The sequence below is a fragment of the Taudactylus pleione genome, unplaced genomic scaffold (genome assembly GCF_031769625.1).
Source record: "Taudactylus pleione unplaced genomic scaffold, aTauple2 ptg000436l, whole genome shotgun sequence".
Classification (NCBI taxonomy): domain Eukaryota; kingdom Metazoa; phylum Chordata; class Amphibia; order Anura; family Myobatrachidae; genus Taudactylus; species Taudactylus pleione.
The window spans coordinates 926,903-939,166 of record NW_028284838.1 but is presented as its reverse complement, the minus strand read 5'-3'; the positions used below and the strand labels follow the sequence as shown (position 1 = coordinate 939,166).

At 42.3% G+C, this 12,264-nt stretch overlaps 1 protein-coding gene across 1 annotated transcript in view; it reads left to right on the top strand.

Annotated features, from left to right (window-relative positions):
• The first annotated feature begins 1,989 nt into the window (after window positions 1-1,989).
• The window catches only part of RSRC1 (arginine and serine rich coiled-coil 1), a 368,121-nt gene continuing 357,846 nt past the window's right edge, over window positions 1,990-12,264 (top strand). The window contains 3 exon segments of the mRNA XM_088447633.1: window positions 1,990-2,174; window positions 7,018-7,211; window positions 11,899-12,012. Coding sequence (XP_088303759.1) covers window positions 7,030-7,211; window positions 11,899-12,012 — 296 coding nt within the window. The 5' untranslated portion in view covers window positions 1,990-2,174; window positions 7,018-7,029.

The following is a 12,264-nucleotide window of genomic DNA, read 5'->3' as shown; positions in this document are numbered from 1 at the left end:
GCAGGCTCTCGCTTAGGGCAAATTTATTCTACGGCCAATGAGTAATCAAATCTACACGCAATATTAATTGTCACCTATTATTCTTCATTTGGCTCAAAGATCACATAATGTATATTTCAGAAATGTATACTGACTTGGATATCAGGATTCGGTCATTTACACCTTACAAAGAATTGTCATCCATTATTAATTGTGTTTAACTCTGGGTTTATGTATTGATTTTTTGCCTTTTGACCTTTTTAAAAGTAACATACCACAGAATTGTATTTGTGTCTAGCGACATCATTTCTGAGCTGTTGTTCTTGATAATGAATTCACTAATCGAGCACTTATACAGGTGCATAACTAATTGCAGCCAAGTTTGTACATATATATCTTCAATAATATAAGTCACCGGCTTAGGTATTTTTATAAAGGGGAATCTAAGAATATAATATAGTTTCCTCCATAATGAAACCGTGTTTCTAGGGTATTATCATAATAAATACATTGTTATTATTTTGCAAAATTTGTCAAAATATTATTGTTGATTTAGTTACTTTCTAACAGACCAACATGTGATCAATAGAAACTGAATTTGGACGAATTGAGCTCATTAAAAATGTGTGTTACTTTACTGTTCATTGTAAGGCTGTTTGGGGAGGGGGTAATGATTGGGGAAGGAAAAATGATTGGGGAGAGGGTAATGATAGAGACATCAGCCACCTCATCATTATAAATCATTAAAAATCTGCACTTGCTCTACTGCGACCAAAAGTTCTTCTCTTATAAATCAATGTTATCTATTCGTCTGACTGTTATATCGTATTACTAATATGATGTTTGTTAAAGTTGAGATAACAATTCAATTTCAAAATATCAATATTATAGATTATTATGTCAGTTCGGGTCGTTGTTCCTCTTATTATAACAGACATTAGTTCGCAGTCCCTAATGTTAGTGATGTTATGTTTAGGTTGAGCACTGACGGGGATATTTGACTTTTAAATTATATTCAACAAGATTATTGTTTCCTTAGTTAAGTGTGTCTGGCAAAGCAAACGCCGAGGGTTGTCTGTATTTCATATTACTGCGTCCTATGTAAGCACAGAGTATATGATAATGTATAACATATTTCATACATTACATCCTAGAATGGTAATAAGAAATATATGCTTACCATTTTATATTAATAAAACCATGTAGAATAATGTATCTGACACCGGTAGAATAATCAATCTGACACCGGGCACTTTTTTTCTCTCCAGTGTATAAACATGAATGATGTTGTTACTTATATTATTGTATAAAGGGCCAACATGTACTACAAACCAGATAAAATAGCCATAATGGTAAATTACAACAATAGGCAATAAGCAAAAGTTCAGTAGAATTTCGGGAAACACCGGGTTAATTTGTGGTCCAAAAAGATACTATTATTAACTTTGCTAAATAGAGAGATAAAGTACATGAGATGCACAGAACAGGGAAGGTGTTACATATTCTAAAGAGAATCACTAACATATGTAATATGTACGTGGTATAGGAAATATAAATATCTCAGATATTGTGTGTATGTATGTATGTATGTATGTATGTATGTGTGTATATGTGTATATGTATATATATATATTCACAGATACAATTTCAACACACATACTGTATAGCTATGCACACACAATATACAGATACAATTTCAACACACATACATCTATGCACACACAATATATACATCTGCATGTATGTGTGTGTGTATGTATATATATATATATATATATATACACAGTTTCAACACTCTCACATTAATACACACACAATATAGACAAATCTATACACACACAAAATACACATCTGCACATATCTATCACTCTCAATATTGAAATTGTGTGCGCACGCGCGACACCGGTAACATTTGCTGGTAAGAAGTGTGTTTAAACCTTGCAATGAGGTTGTGCTATTAGTGCCCGGCACCATCAGATGACCGTAGTATTGCAGGATACTAGCTATACAGTAGTGGGGGGTGAGCTCTGTGTATTCTGTGCGCCTGTTCCACTGTCTCAGCGAGCGCGCGCTCTCTCATCGATTCATCTACACTCGCCTTCTTGTGTCTGCTGTGGTGCGATTGCTCTGGTCTGGTTGTGTGTGCAGCGTGGGACTGGTAATAATAACAGAGTGCCCTGGAGCTTGTGTGTCCGGTAAGTGTGTCCCGAGGTTGCTCCGTTACCCGCTGCGGCATGTTCTGTCAGTGCTGCATGTAGTAGAGGCCGCTGTCTGACTACCTGCACCGCACGGGGTACAGTTCTATACACTGCCAGTGTTGTTATGACTGGGCCGCTCCCTGCTACAGTATACCCACCTGGGCCTGTACCTGATCCTGTGCTATGATGGGAAGAGACAGGGTAGTACCAGTGTTACACCTGCTCCTGTGCTATGATGGGGAGAGACAGGGTAGTACCAGTGTTACACCTGCTCCTGTGTTATCGGGGGAAGAGACAGGTTAGTGCCAGTGTTACTCCTGTTCTGTGTTATGTGGGGGTAGAGACAGGTTAGTGCCAGTGTTACACCTGTTCCTGGGCTATGAAAGGAAAGGTTAGTGCCAGTCTCACACCCCATCCTGTGCTATGTTGGGAAGAGACAGGTTAGTGCCAGTGTTACACTTGTTACTGGGCTATGAAGGGAAAGGTTAGTGCCAGTGTTACACCGGCTCCTGTGCTATGATGGGAAGAGACAGGTTAGTTCCAGTGCTACACCTGTTATGGGAGGAAGAGACAGGTTCGTGCCAGTGTTACACCTTCTCCTATGCTATGATGGGAAGAGACTGATTACTGCCAGTGTTACTCCTTCTCGAGTGTGGTATAAGAGATAGACAGTAATTAGTTAGACAATGTCTAGATAGACACCAGATGTTAGATATGGAAAAAAGTTCGACACAGACATGAGTCAGACACAATAAAGTTAGACAGGTAAAAAGTTCGACATGAAAATTATCGACACAAAAATGCTCTGGGCATGACATTTCCGCCCACGATCACATTGCAATATGCGATCATAGCGCCCGGGTGTATCATCCGGTACATGCAGCGACACGCCATAGACAGGGAAAATTCTCGAGAATCCTCCGCCGGCTAATTATATGCGGTGTAGCCCATAGGCTACAGTGGCTAACGCCACCTTCAGATGGTATTAGCTGCGGGGGCCCATATTCCAGAATACCTTGCATTCCGGATGTTGGTAAATTTGGCAGCATTGCATCCCCCATAGAACCCTATGGGGGATGCAGCTGCCTGGGTAAATGGAGGGATCACAGCAGGTATTGGAGATACCTGCCGTGGGCCCCCCTTAACACATCCTGGGAAAACTTAATATTTGTTTTTAACCACCGAAAATGGGTGTTTTCGGGGATTATACCTCAAATATACAATGATGAATGGGCCCCTTAATGACTTTTGAAAACTGGAAATAAAATGCATTTCTTGGTGTTTCATTTCCAATTTATGGGAACCATGAATGAGTTCTAACTACCTTTTGCTTGAGATCTGGTATGCAGTTATGGTGTTGAGGGTTTACAGTACTCCAACAGGCAGAGATTTGTTGTAAAATACATAGTTTCATTTGTTGGCAGACAGCCCGATATAAATGATTATAATACACAGCTACATACGTCACAGAGCAGTGTAGTACGTAATAATACACATCATGGATTTGGGATGAACACAAGCTGTTCTAGGAGTACTTTGCAATAAATAATGGGCCTGAGGAAAACCGTGTGGGCGATTGTTTTATATAGCCAGTGAAATATATGAAAAATTATGTCAAAGAGCTGTAAACAAATTCAGTAGCGACCTACCCAATCTGATTATTTATTCAGTGCAAAAATTATGCAGTCCAGATTATCCCTTTATAAAGTATGGAGGCCATCCTAGTGACTCCCCTACATGGCTCGGAGAGCACCCTAGTCTCCCGGACTTGTATCATGGTGAAAAAAAAAATGCTGTTTATAATGTAAATGAATATTGCAACGCCTGCCTTGAGAAAAGGGTCTTGTACGGCCCTGAAACATCGGCTGAGTGGCATGCATTAAAGTTTTTTTCACCATGATACAAGTCCGGGAGTGCCGCTGATCTTTTGCTTGGATATTGGATTTTCATAGAAGGCACCCTGGCACACATTCCCAATATCTTGAGTGCCTGTTCATATTTGGAGAATATATATATATATATATATATATATATATATATATATATATATACACACACACACACACACACAGTGTGTGTGTGTAAACACACGCAACAAACAGTCAACTGAACACTATCCAATAAAGGCAGTATTGTTGTGACCACTAGCCAAAACACAATGCCGACCTGCTATGGAGGCCACTGTAAAATGCAAACCGCAAATGTCTGGTGGTTTTACTATACAGACCCCCCCAAAAAAAAATAAAAAAAAATTCTGGTGGTGTTACTTTGTCTAGCCCTATACTCCATGTTGGCTTTATAATGAAAACTACTCCAAATATCTGGTGGCTTTACTATACAGCCTATCTATTTTATCTTTCCTATAATGAATGTTTGTGTTTGCTTGGGTTTTTTTCTGTGTATTTTTGATTCTCCCAAGGCGTGTTACTTTTTTACAATTTTGAAAGTCTTTCTGTGAGTAGGGGTGATCGGGTAAATACCTGAGACCTGATACTTGTAAGGTTATTCTGCAGACGCTCCTGTTTAGTAACCACAGTTAATTAGGGTATCAGCTGAAAAGATGGTGGAGACCGGCACCTGCAAGGTAATTATTTTATTTGCACAATGGCCCCCACTTGGGGGTAAATTTACTAAGAATCGTGTCTGGCCAAGATTGTATTCCCGTGAGAGTTTCCCTTGATTTTCAAACATGTTGATTCACGAAAGGCAAACACTGATCTAAAAATCTTGATTCTCTCTGCAAAACACTGTTGAAAACATAAATAGAAATAAATACACCATTGGCCAAATGCTCAAGTACTTTCCATAGACAAGAATACAACATGGGCATTTGCCAAGAATCGTGATTGCAAACACGGATATAAATTTAAGCATTGGGGTTCACTTCCCAAAGCATAACCAGCATCGGGCTCTGTGACCCTGTTCTGGTTCAGGAAATACGTGGGAAAAAATGCATGGGGGTCCCCCATGTTTTAATGAACCAGCACTGGGCTCTGTGAGCCTATCCTGGTTCAGGAAATACGGGGAAAAACGTGTATTGTTCCCCCTGTATTTCCTTGAACCAGCATCAGGCTAAACTAGCTGGATGATAATGCCACAGCAGGGGGGCACACTTGATGGGGCCCCCATGCCAAAGCATTAACCTGCCCCCAACTAGTCATCCCAGGTTGGGGATTCATCCTGAAGTGGGGACCCCCCAATTAAAGTGTCCCCCACCTGAGTATACCCCAGGCCTGGGCTGATAGCCTGGGCCTCTTCTCTGCATCCCTGGTAATGGTTTAAATAAATGGAAAATATTTTTTCACAGTGGGATTACAGGTACCAGTGTGCCCTCTCTTTGGCACTTATAGAACTACAAATGCCAGCAGATGGGCCGGCACTGTACCCCCACTGTGGAAAAAATATTAAAATAGAGTATACACACCCCAAATATTGTATTATTTTTTATTATAAATGCACTAACTCATTCACTCACTCACTCGCATTCACACCCCTACTCACACTACATACTTACTCCCTGGCGCCGGTTGGTCCCCTTGTCCAGTAGACTTCACAGGCTGTCCTCTTCTCTATTAGTCATCCATTGGTAAGAACAGAAAAAAAAACGCAACGCGTACCAGCCGGATATAGCATTATATGTACATGGTGCACTATATGTACATACTGTACATATACCGCGGCTTCGGAATGTGACGGGACCCATGTGTGTTCCTGCACTTGGAACCCTGCCAGCCAATCAGCGGCCACTGCCAAGGGATCAGGCTGCTAATTGGCTGTGAATGATCTTTCTCTTAGCCAAACATTGGGCTGGCTGTTGATTAGCTAAGAGAGAGAGAACACTTACAGCCAATCAGCGGCCTGTTCCCATGGTAGCGGACGCTGATTGGCTGACGGGGCTCCAAGTGCAGGAACACACGTGGGACCTTACACTTTCAGTACATACAGTACTTCTTTGCCCATCTGGGACGGGTTGCATTTTTTCATTTTCTTACCTGTGGATGCATACTGGAGAAGAGTACAGATCTCCTCCTGGGATGTCTACTGGACAAAGGGACTTACCAGTGCTGCGGTTGAGGAGAGTATGTAGAGTGAGTGTGTATTAAATTTTAATTTGGTGTGTTTCTACTGTTTTTTTTTTTTTTTTTTACATAGGGGGCTTATAGGCACCAGTGGGCCCTTAATTCCATGCATGCTGTTACTTATGGTTCTCCAAGTACCTCCATGCGGGGAGGCTTGCTGGGGCATGTAGTCCCCCTGTAAATGACCATATTACTTATACTCAAATCCAAATCTATCAACCCTGCACCCACTGGCTTGGGGTGCGGGGGATAGCCCTGGGCTTCAGGCCCAGCGTGGGGAACACTTCACAGCGGGGACTACTTTATTTGGGTGGTCCCAACTTTCCAGACCTGGCTGACTAGTTGGAGGGGTTATTGCTTTGGCCCGGTACCCGTGAAATGTAATGTAATGCTTGGGGAAGGGGGACTCACACATTTTTTTCCAAATTTTTAACGCTTTAACAGAGAAGCATGCACGGATCTCACTGATCTGTGCTGGCTTTTCAAAACACTCTGCTCAGAGGAAGGACTTTACAAGTCGGCCACAAACGCGACTGAACCCTTACACTATTAAACACGATTCTTAGTAAATTTGAGTATTTGAGCTTGAAAAAAAATCTTTCATATCCCTGCGATGCCAATTGTGTTTAATCTCGGAGCAACCATGGTAGAGTTACACCTGTTATCTGTTATAAATCTTTAATGATAGTGTTATCTAAGCTATAAACTTTGTATGCTCAAGCTAATAAGTATAAACCCCAGGACTTTCCTCTTCTTTTTAGTAAAGTGACATAATGGGTCGTCGCTCTTCAGACTCTGAGGTGGAAGCCAAGTCACGCAAAAAAAAGAAACATCGCCGGCGATCTTCCTCCAGTAGCTCGTCAGAGGGCAAGAAGCGCAGTCATAAGAAATCAGGAAGAAGATCAAGGTCTCGCTCACGAGATGCACACTCAAGCTCACACTCCTATGACAAAAGGTGAGGGCAAACTATAGATTTATATTGAGGGAAGGCATGTAAAGTCATACTGATTGTCCAGATGATCTCTAGAACTTAATTAACTTCCTATTAAGTTGATGTCTGTTGGACACATATTTATGTATTTTATACTTATTTCTATTTAAAAGAGCAACATATTACTTTATTCAATAAAACAAGGTAAACATTGTATATAGTTTCTGAAATCTGGTGTAGGAATTTTCCCACTAACTGCTCAATGTAGAGTTATTTCTTATTCTTCCTCTACCCAATTTTGCATTAAGCAACCAATCACCCATTAACCTGAATTTATGTAGCACAAGTAAAAGATGTTTCATTGATTGCTTCTTGTTTAGTTCAAATTTAGCATCTAAATGCAAAGGTAGCAGTGTGTGTCTATTGGTCTGGTGTTTATTAGTATCCCAATAGTGTTTGAGGGAAGGAGATATTACACTCCCCCCTTTCCCCTCCATTACTTTGTGGTCTGAATCAGTTGGATAACCCGTTAGACATCCAATAGCGTAGCATTGCCAGGTTAGCTGTTTAAAATCAGAGGTGTGTGAAAGTGTTGTTAGGGAATGCTGCTTCATGCTCTGTCTATAATGTTCTTCTCCTGACCTCATAACACAGCCCCTGCCGCATGCAGTGCTGTTCTCAGTAACACAGTCCTATTAGTCAGTGGTTTCCAAATTGGCTTCTGTTGCATCCTGGGGTGGTGATGGTTAGGCAAAACCAGTGCTGGTGACTGCCAATCATAAAATGTGTGGACAAACTGAAACGCAACCCTGTCCAACACCACATAGCAGAACCTAAGGATGACGGGTAAGCACATGTTACTTCATTTAATAATGTTTGCTGAATTTCTCAGTGAGAAACTTTTGGCCTAGGGGTGGCTTAAAAATTTTTTTTGTTACTCTAGGGCAGGGATGGGGAATTTCAGGCCCCCGGAATCATTTGGTCTGGCCCTCTGAGCTTTTTTTCTGCTAGCCTCACCTGGATGGCAGGGTGCCTATAATGGCACCTTGCGGCCAGAATCTATGCAGCAGTGCCGCATGGAGAGTCCTTAGGATGCATCAGACAGTCACACCGCTGCCCTAACAACTCCCCTGAGCATCCTCAGGATGCTCAAGGCATTGCTGTAATCACTGGCTATTGGGGCCCTGTCCCCATGTGACATCACACAGAGGGGGCGTGGCCTCCACCAGGCCCACAAATAATGTTATATATATCAAAATGGCCCTCTGCAGAAAAAAGGTTCCCCACCCCTGCTCTAGGGTGCCATGATTTCAGAAAGTTTGGGAACCACTGAATAAGTGGACAGGTCACTGCCCTCTACTGGATCCACACTCCTATGCTGCTCCTGTGAGCAGTCTGATGAGCTAATTGCCTACAACAGTGATTCTCAAACTCAGGCCCTCATTCAGAATGAGGGCGGGCGCTTCTTTTTTTTCTGTGCGGCCTCCTGGTTGCTAGATAAGCTATGGGTTACCACCTACAGCTTAGCGACCTACCAGGGTGATGGTCGCGATGGTGAAGACCATCGGGGCTTGCGACGAGACCCTAACGTTGGGTCTTGGCAACCGCAAGCCCCAGGGAGCTTCCTGGTCTGATCGAGCAGGAAACTCCCCACTGACATCACTGCTGATGTCAGTGCGGCCGCCCACAAAACGGCAAGTGTTCCGTTAGGAACGCCTCCGTTTGTGTAACCACCCCACCACCCCGCCTACAAAACGAGGCGAGCTGTCGATCAACATCGACAGCCGCCACTTTTGTAGTGAGCTCCGGAGCGAGAGAGTTTCTCTCTCGCTCCGGGGCTTGCGCACGCGCAGTGCGGCTGCTGCGCGTGCGCAGGACCAAAACATTGAGTCGGTTGCGATCGCTCAGCGCTTGCGAACGACTCTGAATGAGGTCCTCAGTCCTCACATTTACCCTAACAGTGCAGGTTTTAAAGATACTCATATTTAGGCCAAAATTCAATTAGCCGTGATAAAATTTTTTATATTGCGTGTTAATTTAACGGGCATATTGGCCGGTAATTTCACTTAATGCATCTATGCGCTCCCAATTAACGTGTAATTGAAATAGAAAATGCTTATTCCAGTGTCCACGTGGTAATTGTTGCTGGTAATACACGCGTTAAGTGTGGGTGAAAATGGGAAAAATCAGCCTGTACCCCCAAAAATTGCAAACTTATATTGGATAACAGTATAGAATTATGTGAGTGTCCAAAATCAAAGTATTTGGGGTTCTTAAAATGTGTCAAATAGCTGTTATATGCATTTTTCGAAACAGTGAAAAAATGATAGAAAACAAGTGTTTTTCTGCAAAATAAATGCTCTAGATAAATTTGGGGAGCATAAAAATGTCTGTAAGTACATATGTCATTTTAAGCCACTTTTAAAAATGTGTTAAAAAACACCTGTAACTCCCACCTGCAAGCTTAAAAACTTCTGTCCCATTCATACAGCACCTCCTTATACCTGTCTCATATCTTGTAATCCATTATTCTGCATTTTGCAGAATTCCACCCAAAAAATTTCATTATTGCCCAAATTAAAACTACTAAGTGCCTAATTAATCATTAAGGAGGTTGTCCCAGTGGTTCTGAACCAAATCACCAAATTTGTACTATTAGAATAAGGATTTTCCCCAACTTTTCTCTTGTTCAGGAGGTCCTGGAAAAAAGACTTGTTAAATCCCATAGAGAATTAACGTATGTTACAACTGAATAGATTCAAATTCACGTCTCCCGTAAAAAGTCACATTTACACCCATTGATGGGTTATTGTGGCTAATTGAATTCCCCCTTTAGCACAGATGATTTAATTAGTATATCAGTCAGTTTGATTATATCATACATACACAAGCATCGATATCTTTAAAACCTGGACTGTAGGGTACCTTGAGGACTGAGGTCCTGATTCAGAGCCGGACGCTCTGACAGGAGCGCTCGCTCTGAATCGGGGCCCTCCTACCTCTTGTTGCAGCTGCCTCCTGGCCGCTCGCATAGCTGTGGGTGAGCACCCACAGCTTATGCGAGCGGCCAAATTGATGGTCGCGATGGTCAAGACCATCGCAACCATCGGGCTTGCGACGAGACCCTGCTGTAGGGTCTCGCTGCCGAAAGCCCAGTAGTGCTTTTGGCTCTGTCAGAGCCAAAAGCACTCCCACTGACATCACTAGAGATGTCAGTGGGGCCGGCCCCAGACGGTAGGCGTTCCCATGGGAATGCCTCCGTCTGGGCAGCAATGCCCCTGGCATGCCCACCAAAGGGGGCGTGCTGTCAATCAACATCGACAGCACGCCCCCTTTGGTGCGAGACCCATAGCGACTGCTTGGCCGTCGCTATTCGGGTCTCGCGCACGACGGAGCTTCCTCCGTCGTGCGCATGCTCACTAGGGCACCATCGACCCGCTTGCGAGCGCTCAGCGCTCGCGAGCGGGTCAGAATCAGGCCCTGAGTTTGAGTACCACTTGCCTACAGGTTGTTACATTGCCGTCCACTTCAAAATGCAAGATATTTTAGAGCACAGGTTCTCAAACCCGGTCCTCATGACCCCAAACAGTCCATGTTTTTCAGGTCTCCTCACAGAATTGCAAGTGAAATAATTAGCTCCACCTGTGGATCTTTCAAACTGTGCCAGTGAGTAATGAATACACCTGTGTACCTGCTGGGTGACTTGGAAAATGTGACCTGTGTGGGGTCCTGTGGACAGAGTTTGAGAACCACTTTTTTTTTTTTTTTTTTTTTTTTTAGAGGAAATGAGATGAAATTCAGTATAGTAAGGTTCCTAAAGAGGACAAGTGGAGAAGCTTCTTATATGACCAAACAAATCCAGCTATAATTTATCTAGTAGAGTCTATAAAATTATAGCTTATATCTGATTGGTTGCTAAGCCAACCTCTCCAATTGTCTTCTTGAGAAAGTTCATAAAATCTTCCCCATAGTCCTTAGTCGTATTCACTTTTATAAACCTGCTGCCCTATAATTTAGGAACATGCTTCAGACAAAATTGTTGCTCTAAAACAGGTTAACATGATTGTAATATGTATTATGTATGTGTGTATATAATATATATATATATATATATGCGCTACCCTAATAAATAGCAGCTTTCTATATAAAAATAGTTGATTGGTAAAGTAGAACAAGATGAAAGCGCAAAGTGTACAAAGATCTGAATGTCCAATGCAAATGACAATGGCGGCAACTAACCGTAAACGAGCTGCAAATCATCAGCGGGGGAAGTGTGGCCTATGCACAGGACCTGTTAGGGTAAAGTAGGAACAGTTCCCACACTTACACCCATACTAGGGTGGGAAGTCAAAAATCACTTTTTCTAAAACGATCTATTAATGTATACATTATATGTTTGTTAGTTCTGCTATTGTCATTTATATAGGAAGTTCAGATCTTTAGTACACTTAGCGCTTTAGTCCTTTTCTACTGCTTATAGCCTGTTTCAGTGGATCTGTCTGTCTGTCCTCAAGCCACATTTTAAAACTTTCCCTGCTTTGCTCTAGCTGTCTGTCATAGTCACTCACTGGTGATTGCCCAAATTCCGCTTAAATAAAAATGGGCAGTGTTTGGACTCTGAGGGTCAATCTTGGAATCTTTGGCTGGTATAATGTATCCTTTTATTATTTTTCAGCTGGTAATGTGCTTAATTCATATGCATGTGTTTTAGACGCAGGCGCCGTTCTAGCAGTGCATCTTCTTACAGCTCCAGAAGGAAACGAAGTACCAGCAGGTCCCGAACTACAGGGAAGTCGCGCAAAGTCCACAGATCCAGAAAATCAAGGTAATTAATTGAATTTGATAATTTTTCCTTGCATGTTTTACCTAAAGTATAAATTCTTGAAAGGAAGAATGCTTTCAGCTCCATCCGTCCAAGGAGAGATTCCCATTTTAATAATGTCATCTTGCCGTTTCTTTATAGTCCCACAGGGTTGAATGCTCCATGGAAGGGGACTGTTGGGTCATGGTGCTATTCAGCACTTCAGCATATGAATAATTACATGCAGGTAGTGTTTTCAAAATAACATGGAATTGG